The sequence below is a fragment of the Pseudochaenichthys georgianus genome, chromosome 20 (assembly GCF_902827115.2).
Source record: "Pseudochaenichthys georgianus chromosome 20, fPseGeo1.2, whole genome shotgun sequence".
NCBI lineage: Eukaryota > Metazoa > Chordata > Actinopteri > Perciformes > Channichthyidae > Pseudochaenichthys > Pseudochaenichthys georgianus.
In genome coordinates this window covers 1,848,140-1,867,456 of record NC_047522.1, presented here as the reverse complement: position 1 = coordinate 1,867,456, position 19,317 = coordinate 1,848,140, and the positions used below count along the sequence as shown (strand labels likewise).

The following is a 19,317-nucleotide window of genomic DNA, read 5'->3' as shown; positions in this document are numbered from 1 at the left end:
AGTAAGTAACTACAATTCTACCCGTGATTTACGCTCATTATATTACGGCTAAGAACCAATCAGATTGCTTGATTTGACTTGTCCGTTTTATAAATATATGTCATTAATAACTGTGCAATATATACCTGGCTGCTAAATATGTGTGTTTTGTAAATTGTGTAATTTGTATTATTATTTTTGTATCTTTAATATTTGTGTATGCATGCTTCTTAGGTAGCATTAAGCTGTCTGTGGCTCTTTGTAACAATGTAAATGTCCCCTCTGTGGGACGAATGAAGGTATTCTGATTCTGATTTTATACATATCTGGTATTGTTTCTGATTGTTTCCACCCAGGACGGTGCCAGTTTCCTGCCCTCAGTGCCATGAAGAGAAGCTGAACTGGGATCAGCCTTTCTCCGTCAGCGCTGTGTGTGAAGGCTGTGATACTTCCGCAAAAAACATCCAGTACACCTGGAGCCTGTTCTTAGTCAATGCATCATCCAAACCGGCCATCGAAGGTAAGATATGAAGATATGTGAGCAGCAGAAATATAACTTGCAAGTCAAATAAACCCTCTTTTCTTTTCTATTTGAGTCCCGTTTTGCTTCACGGTGGATCTCAGCGCTCCGTCAAACATCCTGGAGGGTCCTTCTTCCCCGAGGACCTCAACCCAGCCCACACACACTGTCAATACCTCCACCACTGCCTCTCTGAGGGAGAATGTCTCTATAGACAACAAGCTGAATCTAAATGGGACAACTAGCGGAGAAGAGTTAGTCAGGAAGAAGTCAGGTGTGTCCTGTGTGTAGTTACTTCTTCTAAAACCAGATCACGAGAAGAACAGCATGTCACTGAACGTTCCTGTTTTCTTTCACAGAGCCCTCGCCCATCTCCTCTCTCAACATGAGAACATCAGGATCAGGTTAGCCAGAAAACAACAACGTAAAAGCATTTAAGACGCGGGCATCAATAGGGGAAATCAATTAGAAGCAATGCACAAGGTTAAAGTAAAAAGGATGCATTATTGAACAGCTTGTTCCTCTTTGTGTCCAGGAGAGGAGCCTTTTTATCACCCTCTGGGGCCTTTGTACTCCTCCACTGAATACCCGCCTCTTGACAACAGTGGCGTCCTTTATTCAGACCACTTTACCCAGAGCGGTGTTATCACTCCGGACTCTTCTGCTGACTGGGAGTTTCCTTTTCCTCTCCTGGAGAGTGAGGATGTGGGAGATCGACCAGGTGAGACACAACTCTGAGAAACCTCTCTGGTTGTTCTTTGAATGATACAATTAAAAAGTGTTTCAGTAATAATTGCCGATCAGACCTCTGTTTAGGTGAAGCTAAATTCAAGGATTTTATTGTCTGTAAAGTTACAGTGTAGTTATGTCGATGAAAATCTTAGGTCCCAGACTCCTCCAACAGTGCAACACAATAAACAGATAAAATAGTACAAGTAAATACAATAAAATAGAATATAAGTAGTGCCATAAGAGTCTATATACAAGTGATACATAATTTGTAAATTGTAATTTAGCTATGCTGAGAATCATGTGTAATATCTGCGATGTCTGTCCGTACGTTCAGTGTTTAACTTTATTATGCATTAAATCTAATCCGACAACAGATCCAGATTACGATGTTCCTGTGATGGAGGCAGAGGAAGGAGACCCGGGGATTTCAGCAGGAAGACCCTCAGGTGCAGTGTGTGTGTGTGTGTGTGTGTGTGTGGCCTAGCATTACTATCCTTGTGGGGACCTACATCTGTTTACATAGTCACGTGTGGGAACTCGCCTCCCTTATGGGGACAAATTGGAGGTCCCCATGAGGGGCATCATTACTTTTAGGGTGAAGACTTGGTTAGGTTTAGGATAGGATAAGTCTCCAGGAAATGCATGTAAGTCAATGTAATGTCCCCTGAAGTGATGTATACATGGTGTGTGTGTGTGTGTGTGTGTGTGTGTGTGTGTGTATGTGTGTGTGTGTGTGTGTGTGTGTGTGTGTTGAATAGATAGATAGAATCGGAGGGATGAAACCCTCTTTAATGGTCACACATGCAGAGCACACAGCACACAAAGGGAAATTTGGCCTCTGCATTTAACCCATCTTAGTACTAGGAGCTGTGGGCAGCTATTGTACAGCCTGTGTGTGTGTGTGTGTGTGTGTGTGTGTGTGTGTGTGTGTGTGTGTGTGTGTGTGTGTGTGTGTGTGTGTGTGTGTGTGTGTGTGTGCGTGTGTGCGTGTGTGTGTGTGTGTTGGAGGTTTTGTGTTAATCCCATGTAAATTCCCAGGTGTGGACGGAGAGAGCTTCGGCCCAGGAGATGATTCAGAGTTCGATCTCGCGCCACACGAAGAGGAAGGGAGTAATCTGGTAGACTCCAGTCCCTCTGTAGGGAAACAGGAGCCAACCCTGCTCGATGTACCTCGACATCCCGTAGACCGAGGGCTCTTTGAGTCCTACACCTACACAGGTTAGTTTTTCAGGAAACTCTCCGACATATTGCCCCTTCGTTACCCACCTGTCTCAGGCTTAAGTCTTTCTCCGTTTTATTTCAGGAGGTTCCGCCCCTTTGCTCAGCTTGAGACCCTTCAGCCTGGCCCCTGGGAGCAGATACATGTTGGAGGTCACTGCTCGTAGGTTTCACAATAAAACTGACTTTTCTTTCCAAAAAGCGTTATTATTATCCCTGTTCTTGGACTGCGATCTGTTTCTTAACACATGAGCAGTTCAGACATCTTAATACCTAGGAAGTCATGGATGAGGCTTAATGTTATTATGCTTATTTCTTGATTTTAGTGATTTTTACCATTTTATTTCATGGTTCCTGCAAACTACTTTTGAATGGAATTTGACGGTTAGAAAATTAAGGCCTTTACATTTTCTTGAATATGAATGGGTGATTAAAAGTGCTTAAATGTATATATGTTATGCAATACTATACATGTATGTTGTTTTTGCTATTTTTTGAGCTTCTGTAAAGTTAGCTAGTTCTCATTATGAAATTACAATGAACCTTGGTCAAACTCTCAAACTATGCCATGTCTTGAATCTGAGCAATTTAGTCCTTAAAAAGCTGCCAAATTTGAAAAAGGTGTGATTTTGACTTCACGCAGAGTAAAATAAGTAAAAAAATGTCACTTTAACCGCAGAATCGTCCTGTAAATGTAATGCATAATGACTGATTGTTGTCTTTAAACAACACTGCCATCATCAGTCGGTTATTAGCCCATCTTTTTATTTTCTTGATACAAATTGAAGGGATGGATTTGAATAGAAATGTGTGATTGTTATTTTTCGTACTCAGAATCTCGCAGTAGTGCACTTGGCCGGACTCAGCTGTTCTTCAAAACCAACCCTGCTCCAAAAGGCGTGGCGTGCCAGGTTCAGCCAATCAGAGGAGTGGAGCTCTACACACACTTCAGCATCTTCTGCACCTCGGGGAAACAGGTATATCCTGCCTAATCTCTTTTTACACAGAAACACGCACCTCACTACAAATGTATCACTCTTTTTTCACATTTTTTTTTAAAGCAAAGTAAATTAGACTCCTGTTTAACCTCCATATTTATAGAAGGTATCTCTTTATAGCATAGTTCTATTTAATCACTCCTGTTTTGACTTCTTTGCTGTTCCTTACTTGTTTACACTTGTGTGTGTGTGTGTGTGTGTGTGTGTGTGTGTGTGTGTGTGTGTGTGTTTATGTGTGTGTGTGTGTGTGTGTGTAGGACTTATTGTATGAGTACAGCATCAGTGTAGGAGATGGGCCTCGGAGGACGCTCTATGCAGGCAGAGACTTCCAGTACTACTTCAGCCTGCCCTCTGGTGACCCCGCTGATCAATACAGAGGTACAAATCGATCACATGTACTTTGATTGATATCTTTTATAGTACATTACATTACATTTCATTTAGTGACATATTAAACATGTTAACTGTTAAACATGGTTTTCTTTCTTTGAATTAATTATTTTGTGTGTTTTGTATTTCTTCTCAATGTATTGTGTTTTCTCTGGTTGATCCTGTAAAGCACTTTGAATTGCATTACTGTATGAATTGTGCTATACAAATAAATGGCCTTGCCTTGCCTTGCCTTGCCTTGCCTTGCCTTGCCTTGCCTTGCCTTGCCTTGCCTTGCCTTGCCTTGCCTTGCCTTGCCTTGCCTTGCCTTGCCTTGCCTATCCAAAGCGACTTACAATAAGTGCATACAACCATGCAGAAAGAAACTCAGAGCAAGAACCCTGCAGGTGCATGCCCGGCCAGATTCAATGCTACTGCAGCAGCTCCACTTAAAGCCAAATCCTTTGTAAGCGATACGTACAGAAGATGTTTTTAATAATTGTTTAGCAAAGATGCAGTCTTAACAAGTGAGTTTTCAGTCTGCAACAGGATGTGTGTAACCTCTCTGATGTCCTGACAGTAAAACTTCTTAATTGCTTTGTATTTTTGCTTGCAGTAACTATTTTCACAGAGATCAGAAGCAGCTCATATGGGACGGCCACTAAACCCTGTCCTGTCACCGTGGAAGTCCAACCCAGCTTCTTCAGAGACGACGCCTCCTCTTCCTCCTCCTCCTCTTCCTCCTCCTCCTCTTCCTCCTCCTCCTCTTCCTCTCACCCTGACCCTGACCTGGAGCTGTAAGAATCACCATGTCATCACATCAGCATTATGGTTATGTTGCACTACATATCGACAGAACCTATCTTTAGCCAATAAGATATTTATCAGTTCTAAATATGTCCTTTAGAGTTAGAGCTGTCCCTAGTGTCTCTTTCTTTACAATCAAAGCTACTATTACGTTTTTAATGAATGAGGCTTTGAATGACACCCTAACAAAATCCCTAATTGATTAATCGGATTCAAATATGTTTTTGTTCTTTCAAATCAACTTTCTTTAACAAATATATGTATGTACATTTGTGTCCAGCAAGCAGGAGAGTAAACATTTTTTGAGCGCAGAAAAAGCTTAACCCCTATAAAAAAGTAATGGAGCAGAATATTACATTTAGAAAACATGCTTTGAATTTTGAATTGGTATCTCTTGACTTCACTCTCTTGTTTTATCTCTGGAGTTTTGCAGAACATTTGAACACGGTGCAGTCTAACTATTCCTACAGTTTGTGTTGCTGTTGTTTTATAAATATCTCTTTGTCTCCAGTTCAGGGTCGGGTCTGAGGAACCTGTCGGCTCTGGTGCATCTTGGGAACAGTTTGGAGGTTCGTAACCACGTCAGCCTCCTGTCGGGCATCCTGAACCGACTCAGCCTGCACACCGAGGCCAACACACACACGCAGAGACACACACGCAACACACTCATCCACACAGTGTGTGAGCTGGAGAGCAATGGACAGGTACACACTCACACACAGGCCTTTCTTTAAAGTTAAAGGCAAAATACAACAACGGTTATTTATTTCATTGCATCTTGAGTTTCATTTTGTGTACAGGTTCATTTGTATTGTTATATAAAATGGTATAACATTTATTTTTCTAAATCATCTTAAAGTTCTTAAATAAGTTAAATACATTTCTTGTTAATTCGCCAAACGCTTGCATGAGATAATCCATCATTTGCATATTTAAAAATAATATTTCCTATTGTCTGATTGTGTGAAATCTACAGGGGAGGTGTTTAATTGTCTGACTTTATTCGCCTGTAATCCTCTGAATCTCAGGCATCAATGGAGGACAACATCTGCATTCTCAAAAACCTTTTAGAGGTCACACGTCAGGTAGGTGGAAGGTCGTCTCTTTCATTGACACACTGATGGATGATGGAAGTTACAAATTGTTTCTCATACATCACGTATTCCTGTTCAGGTGACAATAGCGAGTGCTAGACGAGTGGCGGCTCACGTTCAGGACGTCTCGCAGCACTTTCCAGAGTCCGGTGGTCCAGCCTCGTACCGCCTGGAGCAGAACACCCTCCACAGCCTGCTGTCTCTGCTCTCATTCAGCCTGCAATCCTCCACTCGTGCTGACATTACACACATGTTGGATCCAGACCCACGTGAGGAAGCATCCAGAGGTGGAGGAGGATCCATTTCAACAAAGCAGGTGGAGCATCTGGTAGCTGATATTCTGCAGGCTGCTTCAGACCTGATGCTGGTGAGAGAAAATCAATCAAATTCTATTTATACAGCCCAGTATCACAAATGACACCTTTGTCTCAGGGTTTTTTACAGCGTGTGCAGCGCAAGACATCCTCTGTCCTTAGACCCTTGCAGGGAAAACTCCCAAACTAACCCCACAATTAACGGGGACACATGTTAGAAACCTCGGGACAGCAGCAGAGGAGGATCAGACATGCTATATAGATGTCACATATACAGGTGTACACATTGTAATGTGAATGTATATAAAAGAAAAAGGGATGGATCCTGGAGGAGGATAACGAAATTCCAGGAGACGCCAAGAAAAAGATAAATATAAAAGTAACAAAAGGAAAGCCAATCACTGCAAGAGTTCTTTGATTGAATGTCGTATGATTGGCCGAGTGTCAATCACTGGAATAGGCAGTTAGTATTTATTATTCAAATAAGATGTTAAAAAGTGTATTTATGAAAGTATTAATTGGATGGAGTGAGATGGTGATGAGATTTTAGGCAATGCATTTTACATAATGATTATTTAGTAGGGGGGAAAAGCTATCAAATAAAGCTCTTTTGGTATCAGAGGTCAGAGTCACTGTGACGTCCCCTTTTCGTTTGTGGTCTTAAAGTCTTAAAGCCTGGAGTGTATTGTCTTTGTGGGCACCATCTTGATTGAGTCGTCTTATTGACATGTTTTCAGAATCTCTTTATTGACATCATACATAAGTTTAAGGACATATTGTTGGCATCTCTCACTGCAGAGATAGAGGTAGACACACATCATTTAAAGCAGTGATGAAAGTAGAGGTAGCAGCAATGCGCTTCAATGAGAAGGCAATAAGATGAAATGGCATGACAATGCACATATTTACAGGCTATAAAATGTTAATATACAAAACGGCAACCTTTAAATATAATGGTTTGTTCATAAATAGATGCTAAGAATAACCATAAATGCTTAAATAACTCCCTTAATATTTATACCAAGTATTCTTTTGTACGTTTTTGTGTTTCTCTTATTTTCCTACGGTACTGTTATGATTGGCTGTGAATAAGAAAATATGAAGGACAGACCATCTATTTCTATTTATTATTATTTTTTGAGAAAGGGGCAGGTAATATAAGATTATTATTATTATTATTATAGAGACATGTTTTGAAATAATTGTTATACATTAAGTTGTGCATACCATGAACGAAACAAATACAAATGAAATGAAATACAAAATGGTGGTTGCAGTGTTTGAGCGAACACGTTACCTCACATGGATCTCACTACTGTCCGTTCTCTCCATTCAGAAGTTCATCTTGATGCACAAAGTCCAGGAGCACAGAGTCAGCACCGGTCTCATAGCCCTATACTCATCCTACCAGAACCGAAGCTCCACAGTGATCAGCAGCGGGTCGTCCTCCTTCTCCCTGCCCCCCTCCCTGATCCAGCTTGTTCACGGCAGCAGACCCCGGTGTGTCCTCAGCACTTTAACAGAGCTCCGCCACAGCCCTTTCACCTGGGACCCCTGTCACAGGAGGGTGAGACATGCAAGCTGTCCCTTTTAAGGATTTAAAGGTCACCTATTATGCAAAATCCACTTCTCCATGTCTCTTCTACATCAACATGTGTCCCCTCTTTCTCATGTCTCTTCTACATCAACATGTGTCCCCTCTTCTTCATGTCTCTTCTACATCAACATGTGTCCCCTCTTCTTCATGTCTCTTCTACATCAACATGTGTCCCCTCTTCTTCATGTCTCTTCTACATCAACATGTGTCCCCTCTTCTCCATGTCTCTTCTACATCAACATGTGTCCCCTCTTCTCATGTCTCTTCTACATCAACATGTGTCCCCTCTTCTTCATGTCTCTTCTACATCAACATGTGTCCCCTCTTCTTCATGTCTCTTCTCACATCAACATGTGTCCCCTCTTCTTCATGTCTCTTCTACATCAACATGTGTCCCCTCTTCTTCATGTCTCTTCCACATCAAACATGTGTCCCCTCTTCTTCATGTCTCTTCTACATCAACATGTGTCCCCTCTTCTTCATGTCTCTTCTACATCAACATGTGTCCCCATCTTCTTCATGTCTCTTCCACATCAACATGTGTCCCCTCTTCTTCATGTCTCTTCTACATCAACATGTGTCCCCTCTTCTTCATGTCTCTTCTACATCAACATTGTGTCCCCTCTTCTTCATGTCTCTTCTACATCAATATGTGTCCACTCTTCTTCATGTCTCTTCTACATCAACATGTGTCCCCTTCTTCTCCATGTCTCTTCTACATCAATATGTGTCCCCTCTTCTTCATGTCTCTTCTTACATCAGCATGTGTCCCCTCTTCTTCATGTCTCTTCTTACATCAACATGTGTCCCCTCCATTCTTCATGGTCTCTTCTACATCAATAATGTGTCCCCTCTTCTTCATGTTCTCTCTTCTTCATCAACATGTGTCCCCTCTTCTGCCATGTCTCTTCTACATCAACATGTGTCCCCTCTTCTTCCATGTCTCTTCTACATCAACATGTGTCCCCTCTTCTTCCATGTCTCTTCTACATCAACATGTGTCCCCTCTTCTCATGTCTCTTCTACATCAACATGTGTCCCCTCTTCTTCATGTCTCTTCTACATCAACATGTGTCCCCTCTCCTTCTCTCATACATGTCTCTTCTACATCAACATGTGTCCCCTCTTCTCCATGTCTCTTCTACATCAACATGTGTCCCCTCTGTGGAAAGAGACTCTGAAAGTTTCAGGAACAAAGATTCTCTCTCTTTTTGATCCATTTCTATAAAAAGCTGTCTGAAAATGAGCTGATCAGATTTTGGCCACGTTATGATGTCATAACGATGTGTTGTCTTGTGTAGCCATTAGCCAATCAGCAACCAAGGTACCCCCCCCCCCCACACACCTTATCACCTGAATCTCCTCTAGAGCTCCATTGAGTTCTTTGTAACCAAATGTCTCTCAGAGGGGCGTGGGGAGGGGCTCCTTATCTTCATCTAAAGCAACAGACAGAGAATCAGCACTTTTGAAACAGGGCTGAAACAGAGGGGATTATGGGTAATGCTGCAATGATCTGTTTGGTGTTTCAGCCAATCAGAGACAGGCTCTGTATATATCTGAGACCTGTGATATATTGATGAAAAAGAGTATAATAGGAGACCTTTAACAGCAAGGCATCAGTCTCATGTTCCTCTGCTGGTTTGCAGCTGAGTGGACCCGTGGTGGAGCTGAGTCTGAACCAGTGCAGCTCGAGGAGGAAGATCCCAGTGCGCTCCCTCACCGAGCCAATCATCATCCAGCTGAAACAACCATCAAACAACGTATGTCCTTATTTCTTCTTTCACGTGATTATTGATATCCTCTGCCTGTGGATACTTTACTTTCAATATTTAGCTACTTTGTACTTCTACTCCACTACACAGTTCAGAAGGAAATGTTGTACTTTTGCTCCACTAGATTTATGTAATACCTTTAGTTACTTTACAGATCTGGATTAATGATAAATGATATGATTAAATCTAATCAAGTGTTAAATCAGACTTTAGTTCCACCTGGAGTAAATCCACCAGCTACCCTGCAGTCTACAAAGTACGTCAGACTAGCTGCACCTCCACCAGCTTTGAGAACACTTTCATGATCAATCATTATAAAACACATCATATATATTATTCTGAAACGGACCAATCTGCACAACGACTACTTTTACTGTCGCTACTTTCACTATATTTTGATGATAATACTTTTCTAATTTTACTTGAGGAACATTTTGAATGCAGTACTTTTACTGTAACAGAGTATTCCTACACTCTGGTACTTCTACTTTTACTCAAGTACAAGATCTGAGTACTTCTACTTTTACTCAAGCACAAGATCTGAGTACTTCTACTTTTACTCAAGTACAAGATCTGAGTACTTCTACTTTTACTCAAGTACAAGATCTGAGTACTTCTACTTTTACTCAAGTACAAGATCTGAGTACTTCTACTTTTACAGAAGTACAAGATCTGAGTACTTCTACTTTTACTCAAGTACAAGATCTGAGTACTTCTACTTTTACAGAAGTACAAGATCTGAGTACTTCTACTTTTACTTAAGTACAAGATCTTTTGAACATCTCTGTTCAATTGTGACCTGTTTTATAACACTTCACTTTCTGACATACTGCATATTTCCTGATCCTCAGAGTACATTTTCATTTATTTTATTTTGTATATTTCTTTATTTTATCATAGTGTTTAAAATAGCTTTAAGGTTTGTCACTTTTACACAATTAAATGTCTCTTATTGTGATTATATGTGCACCATTTCCCACTGATTCACCCTGTGATAACTTCTGTCCTGCAGGAGAGCTCTGAGCGCGAGTACGTCCTCCTGCGCAGCCGGGTCAACCACCACAGCTTCAACCTTACCCAGAAGCACTTGCAGCAGGCCATCCAGCTGAGTGTGGTGTTCACGCCGCCCAGCAAGCCGTTTCCCATCATGCTTCTCTTCAGGTAGGCTTGGGTTGTTGTTTTATAATCATTATCATCTATGGTCAGAGCAATATAAAAATAAAACGTAATATTTTTAGCATCACCCCCCTTTTTGAATTTGTCTTTTTTAAATTGTTTTATTTATTTTATTGGTTTTATAGGTTTTTTATTTATTTTAGGTTTTAGTAGCAACATCCCCTTTTTGAATTGTATTATTATAATTATTTTTATATATTTTATTGTATTTATACATTTTGTCTTCCTTTATTTTACCGAGAGGGATCATTATTTATTATATTTGTATTTTCACACCTTTTACCTCTCTGCCTCTTGAACTGTGTTATCATGTTGTCCTGTGTGCAGAATGAAAGAGTGAATTCATATGTTGTTAAAGCCCTTTGAGCTGCACCTGGTGTGTGAAAAGTGCTACACAAATAATGCGTTATTATTTTATTAACTGGCTAGAGTCTGTGTTGTGGCAGGATGTTTGAGAGGCCGACTCCCAGCATGCACCATCTGCAGGGGATTCACTCCTGGAAGAGCAACGTCACGCACTTCACTCTGCCCTCATCTTACCTCAGTGGTGAGACTTCATCAGATTTACGCCTCCTTCTCCTCCCTCCTAATAACTACTTATTCCTTTAAGTAAAAAAAGAGAAATCATCCGTTGAATCTCAACATTGCCACAGTTTTTTATAAAGAATGTCTAATTTAAACAAGGATTAAACAAAGTGGAAAATGTCTGAAAATGAAATGCTTACTTAATATTTCAAATGTAGTCAATGCATTTCATTTAAGTAGTTTTCCATATTATTGTATCACTCTAACAAATCTAAAATTGACAACATAGAAAATGTGTTCTGATCATATTAGAGAGAACTCACATTATTATTCAGCGCTTAGTACTACTATACTTAATTATAAGATAAGAAAAATATATATTTCTTCTATATCAGTTCATCCTTCACTCCTACACTATCCATCCAACAATCTCATATTTACTAAAATCTCTCAAGTATTTCCTGCTGCAGTTATTGAAAAAGAAACCTCTCTAGCTGCAGGTGTTGGCCACGTGGCCCTGCTGGATGCTGATTTTGGGAAAAGGCCTGGTGCCCCCCCCTTGAGTGAGCAGGTGAGCTACAGCCTATCGGTGGACAGCAGCCTGTGTTTGTCCTGGGACGGCCAGCAGGGGGCGTGGTCACCCCACGGCTGCAGGACTCAGCAAACAGACGCCTCTCCTGACGTCACCTGCCGGTAAGGAGGACACACACACACACACACACACACACACACACACACACACACACACACACACACACACACACACACACACACACACACACACACACACACACACACACACACACACACACACACACACACACACACACACACACACACACACACACACACACACACACACCATGTATACATCACTTCAATTTGTGTTCTGTGAAACTGAAAAGGATATTGCATTGTTTTTGTTACTTTTGTTGCAGTTGTTATGTCTTAAGTGTAATTTAGCTTGGCTTCCTATTTTGTATGGACATGCTTTTATTTTAAAGGCGAGTTTGTGCTGTTGACAAGAAGTTGTTGTTGCTATGCAAACAACGTGACAGAGAAAATTAATATTTACATATAACGGCAGCGAAAGCAAAGTGTTAGCACCCCCCGAAGAGGCACAAGGTTGCTATTAACTATAATGTAAAAATGTGGGTTGTGTCCTAATTCATTGTTTTGTAGCTTTGCTGGCTGTTTGCGGTTCACTTTTGGTAGTATGCCAAGTGATTCTAATGCGGATGGAGCCTAAATGTATTTGTTATTTGTGTGTCTTTGTGGCTCTTAAGTTGATTCTGGAGTTTCAATGAATTCGAAATCATCGGTCAAGTCTTCGGAGGGAAACACACACATGCTTCAGATAACTGTATATTGTGGTTTCCGTTCAGTTGTCACCAGCTGAGGCCGCTGACTGTGGAGCGGCAGCAGATCCACAGCAGCCATGAAACAACACACCTGGACCCCTTCCTCAGGTAAAGCCCCCCTCCTCAGAACAGGTGTTCAACCAGAGAAAACTAAATATCCCTCTTAGTTAAACTGTATTTTTATGATGGACATGTTCCTTAAAGAGTGCATGGTTCGGTGAAACAGAAAGAGCACGATCATGTTTTGGTGATCAGTTTTCAAATGTAAAAAATGTAGGTTTTGTAGATGTTCTGCCTTCATGAACTGACTGAGAAGCAGGCATTTGCAAAATCCAGTTTTCAGACTCAAATGTGTGAATGTCCAGCTTCTGTTTTATAACATGAAAAAAAGTTTGGGACTTTGAGAAACGGTTTGGGATTTTCTGATATTTTATCGACCAACCGATGAATTGCTTTAATTCGGAAATAATCTGCAAATGAATCAGTAATGAAAAGATGTTTTTTTTTTATGAGAATGTAAAGATAAGAGTCCATCCTCCCTCTCAGTGTGCACAGAGACCTGACGGTGCTGCTGGTGCTGCTGCTGTGTTTGAGCCTCTCCGTCCCGGCGCTGCTGCTGAGTTTCAGAGCTGATGTCGCCTCAGAGACTCACCGGAGAGTCCACTACCTCTCCGACAACTGCCCGTGTGACCCGTACCTCTACGCTGTTACCATCCACACCGCTCTCTGCTCTGCAGCACGTATGAGTGCAAAGGTAAGGTTGTTTTTTTGTGGGAGAGAAACTCCTTCTGGAGGGAACACAGGGAATTTAGCAGACCGTTGACACTACAGGAGAGGGAACCCCCCCAAAAACATAATGGTGCCTGTTTAAGTGTTGAATGGATAGTTGGTTTCTCAGCATAATATTGTTCTGTAAAAGAGTTCACTTGACATCCTTTTATGTTTATTGACACTTGCATGCAGTGTTGTAGTGCCCTCTCTCCCCTCCCTCCCTTCTCTCCCCTCTATCTCACCTCTCCACCCTGCCCCCACTGGACCTGGACTTTAACACCCCTCCCCCCCACACACACAGATACAACAAATCCAGCACGAGTCACTTTTTACGCTGCTATGGACATTTTTGCGCTCACATCATCGTTTTATATATATATCCTGCTTACTTGAAGTAAACGGTTATTTTGTGTTTTTGTGTCAATTATTGAGTGTTCTTGCATTTTAATGTGTGTTTTTTTTTTTATACCTCGGGACTGTGGGAAACTACGGAGCCCTGGAGGGTTGATAGAGAGAAAAATAAATAAAGCGTGGCCACGAAACTATCATAAACACACACACACACACACACACACACACACACACACACACACACACACACACACACACACACACACACACGCACACGCACACGCACACGCACACACTTCATAAAACTTCATAAAAGAAAGGAAATACAGAAAAACTGCCGTCGCAGGAAAGACGGCCGGCAAAAATCACCGACTGTGTGAACGTGAACATGAATAGAATATCACCTCCATCTTCAGAGCAATCTGACTATTATAACATTAGCGTTAAGAAAGCTTACTTAAATATCGGCCACAACATAAGTACCCGGATCAGAGTACATTATATCGCGGCATATCACTTCATAATGTATCATATATCTCCTTATCTGAGTCAGCTGAGCCGTATCTGGCCGTGCAACACTCACAGTGTCACATACTGTATGCAGAAGTATTATTTTAAGCAACACATAAGTTGAGGAAACACTCGAGACAAATGTAATTGAAGTCAGATCGTGTTTTACACGGGGCAGTGATATCATAAACCTGTTAATGTACGCATTCAAACACTTTTTCTTTTGCCAGCTGTATTCACCTTGCAGGTGCAGCTCTGAGGCTTTGATCCTGGATCAAGTGTTTAAGTCATGGATGTTTAAAGTTTAACTTCTTCATTTTTGACTAGTATTAAAGTTCACTTTTCATTCAGGAAGTATGACGCTGTGCTGTCAGTGCGCTTCTCCATGTTTGTGATTGGTCGAATGCTCCAAATACCACCCCTTTCATGTGAACGCGCACCTAACTAGATAGGACACGGCTGGCTTGAGCAATCCACTTGATAACCAGCGTCGTAGTACAGTTTAGAGAGAGCGCGTATGTTTTGGATTAGGCCAACCGGCTAACTCAAACATATCCAGGTTAGGTTGAACCAGGTTCGTAGCATAGGCCCGAGGGCTCCGTAGGAAACAGTATTTTGATTCCTCTGTGTATTTTGAGATGGACAATAAAGTTGCCTTTGACTTTCAGATCGGTCTTGGTCTCAAGTTCTATTTCGTCCCTACTGACCGCCAGAGGCGGTGCTTTAGCACTGGATATGTCCATCGCGCGCATGCGCAGCTCGAGTACCAATAACAACAAAGTCACCTGTGACCCACGTGACACCGGCTATATCAGCCGGTATTGTCAGAGGATCTGTTCCTTTTCATCTTCTCGCTGCACGAGGGTACCGTGGCTACGTTTTCGTAGCCTACAGCGTTCAGGTTTGAACGTTTGATCTGAGGGATTTCTCTGCAAACAGCTGGCCGCGTGAAGCTTCGCGACTGACAGTCGGGGCTACGGGTCGTTAGACGCGTCCTCCAGGAGCTGCGCCGGCTGTGCAGAGCCTCGACAGACAGGTTTGTGTCAGCTTGTTGCTAGTGATGGCTGTGTTTCCACACCCGTTCCCAGCCAAGTTGTCCTGATTACCGTCTTATTGTTGTGGCTTAGACTTTCTGGTGACGACAGTGTTCCCGCTTCCTCTCCCATAAAGCTGCCCTTATGCTCTTTTGAAAGTTCTGCTTGTGGCGTTGTGCCCGAGCTATCATTAGCATTTGAGTCCCAGCTTTGGCTGCGTCCCTCATTCGATTTAGTATGGAAAGCCAAGAGTGTCATACTTTAAACCCGTTTTTCGTTTAGATGCAGAAAGTAAGGTAAGCACTTTCTATTTTCTAGAAGCTATTATCTGGTCTTAACATTTGTGTTCTGACTTGGTCGCTTGATTGTTAGCAGCAGCCGCTTGGCTAACACCTTGCTGTTGAGCTTAACTATTAACTCAGGGCAGTGCTCCCGCTCCCTGTAGCATAGGGTTCGTTTGCAGTAGCGCTAGTTCGTAGTATTACTGCTCCTAGTACTAGACTCCTAGCACTAGGATGATATGCAGAGAACATCTTCACGGCGGGTGCTGTGTGCTCGGCATGTTCGGTTACTACTGTAACCAGACACGGTTCTATGCGGGCTGTTCTCTTCTTAGAAGCTAATTATCTGGTCTTAACATTGTGTTCTGACTTGGTTGCTTGATTGTTAGCAGCAGCCGCTTGGCTAACACCTTGCATGTACGGTTAAGCTTAATTATTTAACTCAGCCGGTGAGGGCAGTGCTCTCGCTGCTGCTCCCGGTAAACGCATGGTATGGTTGCAGTAGCGCTATATCGTGGTATTTACTGCTCCTAGTACTAGACTCCTAGCACTAGGACGATATGCAGAGAACAATCTTCACTGTGTGTGCCGTGTGCTCTGCATGTATGGCCATTAAGGAGGATTTCATCCTCCCAATATTATATTGTCTAGTGGGCAGCCGTTGGCTGACACTTTTAGGCACCGGCCACAGTTACTATTGTAACTAAGGTTCTAAGCCGTAAGTACTGGCCATAATTACTACTGTAACTACGGTTCCAAGCTGTGTAAGTACTGGCCATAGTTAATACTGTAACTACGGGGTTAAGCCGTAAGTACTGGCCATAGTTACTACTGTAACTACGGTTCCAAGCCGTGCACGTACTGGCCATAGGCAATACCGTAACTACGGCTCTATGCCGTGTAAGTACTGGCCATAGTTACTACTGTAACTACGGTTCTAAACCATGTAAGTACTGGCCATAGTTACTACTGTAACTACGGTTCCAAGCCGTGCAAGTACTGGCCAGAGTTACTACTGTAACTACGGCTCTATGCTGTGTAAGTATCCAAGCCGTGCAAGTACTGGCCAGAGTTACGACTGTAACTACGGTTCTAAGCCGTGTAAGTACTGGCCATAGTTACTACTGTAACTACGGTTAGATGCCGTGTGAGCCCTGGCCATGGTTACTGCTGTAACTACGGCTCTGTGCTATTCTATTCTTTAGAAGCTAGTTATCTGGTCTTAAACATGTGTGTTATTTGACTTGATCTCGCTTGATCGTTAGCAGCAGCCGCTCGGCTAACGTCTTGCGTATACTGTTAGCTTCTTTATTTTACCCAGATAGGTGAAGGCAGTGCTCTCGCTCCCGCTCCCTCTACCGGTAATGCGGATGTAGCTACATCCCTTTTTCTGTTCGGCGAGTAGTAGCACCGCTCTACTCTTCCCGTTCAGCAGGTAGCCGGTGACGGCTGTGTTCCCGCACCCGCTCCCGGTTACACTGCATCTGGCGTTCGACTCTAACTTAACCAGTGAAGGCAGTTCTCGCCCCCACTCCTGGTAGACGCCAAACGGCCTCGTTTTTCCGTTAAGCAGGTAGCCGGTGAAGGCTGTGTTCCCGCACCCGCTCCCGGTTACACTGCATCTGGCATTCGTCTCTAACTCAACCAGTGAAGGCAGTTCTCGCCCCCGCTCCTGGTAGACGCCAAACCACCTTGTTTCTCCGTTAAGCAGGTAGCCGGTGAAGGCTGCGTTCCCGCACCCGCTCCCGGTTACACTGCATCTGGCATTCGTCTCTAACTCAACCAGTGAAGGCAGTTCTCGCCCCCGCTCCTGGTAGACGCTAAACTGCCTTGTTTTTCTGTTAAGCAGGTAGCTGGTGAAGGCTGTGTTCCCGCACCCGCTCCCGGTTACGCTGCATCTGGCATTCGTCTCTAACTCAACCAGTGAAGGCAGTGTTCTCGCCCCCGCTCCTGGTAGACGCTAAACTGCCTTGTTTATTCTGTTAAGCAGGTAGCTGGTGAAGGCTGTGTTCCCGCACCCGCTCCCGGTTACGCTGCATCTGGCATTCGTCTTAATTTAACCAGTGAAGGCAGTGTTCTCGCCCCCGCTCCTGGTAGACGCTAAACTGCCTGGTTCCGTTAAGCAGGTAGCTGGTGAAGGCTGTGTTCCCGCACCCGCTCCCGGTTACGCTGCATCTGGCACTCGCCTCTAGCTCAGCCAGTGAAGGCAGTGTTTTCGCCCCCGCTCTTGGTAAACTGCCTTATTTAATAATCCAGCTAGGTGAAGGCAGTGATCTCGCTCCCGCTCCCTCTGCCGTAACGTGGGTGTAATTACATCCCTCTTCTGTTCGGCGAGTAGCAGCAACGCTCTACTCTTTCCATTAAGCAGGTAGCTGGTGAAGGCTGTGTTCCCGCACCCGCTCCCGGCTACGCTGCATCTGGCTACCTACAGAATGGTTCATTCATGTAGTGCCTTTAGGGTTTCTCTTGAGCCCGAGGACGGCCACGACCGCTACCCCTCCTGCCTCGGCCGCTTCTGGCGGTCAGTGGGGACGAAATTCGAGCATCTGAGGGAGGTTCTCACGGTAAACGCCTGCATGAGCTGTAGCTGCATGCCTCGGGTGCTCAGAGTGGCTCGAATCACTGAGGTGGAACGTCTGGCAGCAGCCAACAGACACCTCTCCTTGTCACGTACTCCTCCAGATCAATTCGGCCGTTTCCGGCGACTTGAGGGAGCGATGGCTTTGTGTGCTCCCCCCAATAGAAGGACTAGAAATAGGCTGTCCTCTAAAGTGGATCGGCTAGCTGCCGATAGGGGCATGAAGAAGTCGCCTCTTGGCCCTTCAGCCTGGGCTGAAGGGCCAAGAGGCGCCTCCTTCGGTTGGCGCCCCTCCTTCGGTTGGCGCCCCTCCTTCGGCTGACGCACCTCCTCCGGTTGACGGAGAGTCCTCCGGTTGACGGAGAGTCCTCCGTCGCGAGCCAGGGGAGCTGTTTAGATCAGCTGCCCTGGAGGCACTGGAGTGTGCCGCCCAAGCTAGGCAGACCAGGCAGCAGCACTCGGGTCCTCGCAAACCTGTGCCCACTCCCAGCAGGCCCAGGGGCCGCTCTAGCAGCCGCACTCAGCCGCTGGATTACAGGGGTGGTCTGCAGAGGTCTTAGCGGCCCACTCAACCGCCTCCCAATGACTTTCGTGCCCCATGTCGCCCGCCTTCCAGGCGGCCTCGTGCCCCAGAGCCTTACCGGAACCCCCCAAGAGGCTCCAGGGTCCGGGGGGCTGGGCTCTGAAATCCCGGGGGTGGTCGGCGGCTGCTTTCCCAGCAGCAGCTCAGTTTCTGGGCAGTCTGTACTTCCGTCCCTTGGGTGGTTTTCACCTTAACCCAGGGGTACGGACCGCAGCTCCGGCCCCTAGCCTTCGGCTGGGTCTAATTGACAGTCGTCAGCGATCCGGCAGAGTTGTCCGTCCTTTTGTCCAAGGACGCAATCAACCCAGTAAGACCCTCTGCTTAGCCAGGGGGTTCTACTCGGCATACTTTCTCGTGAGCAAGAAAGTCGGCGGATTTCGCCCGATCTTGGACCTCAGAGAAATCAACAGATTCCTGAAGGTGCTGCCATTCTATATGCTGACTACTGCATACGCACAGGTGGAGTGGTTCCCAACCGAGGGATGCCTACTTCCACGTGGGCCGCTGGGCCCTTAGGCCCGCTGTCGTTGTGCCCCATGCAGATGTGGCTGAACAGCCTTCACTTGGACGCCAAGTGGCACAGGCACAGTGAAGTCAGGGTGTCGCAGCATTGCTCCACTCTCCGTCACGCTGGAGGGGCAGGGCCTATCTCTGGTAGGCGTGCCCATGGGCGCCATCCCATCCCGCCAGGAGACCATCATCAGAGGTGCATGTCTCTCAGGGTGGGGTGCAGTGCGGCAGGGCAGG

The 19,317-nt window shown here is 44.4% G+C and overlaps 1 protein-coding gene across 1 annotated transcript in view; it reads left to right on the top strand.

The window, feature by feature from the left end:
- The window catches only part of LOC117466018 (polycystin-1-like protein 1), a gene marked incomplete at its 3' end in the record, with an annotated part of 61,596 nt that overhangs the window by 11,197 nt on the left and 31,082 nt on the right, over positions 1 to 19,317 (top strand). The window contains exons 10-27 of the mRNA XM_071206975.1: positions 336 to 499; positions 576 to 773; positions 1,122 to 1,220; positions 2,270 to 2,449; positions 2,535 to 2,612; positions 3,284 to 3,426; positions 3,705 to 3,825; positions 4,433 to 4,613; positions 5,135 to 5,327; positions 5,652 to 5,708; positions 5,797 to 6,084; positions 7,368 to 7,598; positions 9,275 to 9,388; positions 10,416 to 10,561; positions 11,023 to 11,123; positions 11,596 to 11,794; positions 12,487 to 12,570; positions 13,009 to 13,216. Of these exons, the coding sequence (XP_071063076.1) occupies positions 336 to 499; positions 576 to 773; positions 1,122 to 1,220; positions 2,270 to 2,449; positions 2,535 to 2,612; positions 3,284 to 3,426; positions 3,705 to 3,825; positions 4,433 to 4,613; positions 5,135 to 5,327; positions 5,652 to 5,708; positions 5,797 to 6,084; positions 7,368 to 7,598; positions 9,275 to 9,388; positions 10,416 to 10,561; positions 11,023 to 11,123; positions 11,596 to 11,794; positions 12,487 to 12,570; positions 13,009 to 13,216 (2,785 nt within the window). The remainder of the gene's footprint in view (positions 1 to 335; positions 500 to 575; positions 774 to 1,121; positions 1,221 to 2,269; positions 2,450 to 2,534; positions 2,613 to 3,283; positions 3,427 to 3,704; positions 3,826 to 4,432; positions 4,614 to 5,134; positions 5,328 to 5,651; positions 5,709 to 5,796; positions 6,085 to 7,367; positions 7,599 to 9,274; positions 9,389 to 10,415; positions 10,562 to 11,022; positions 11,124 to 11,595; positions 11,795 to 12,486; positions 12,571 to 13,008; positions 13,217 to 19,317) is intronic.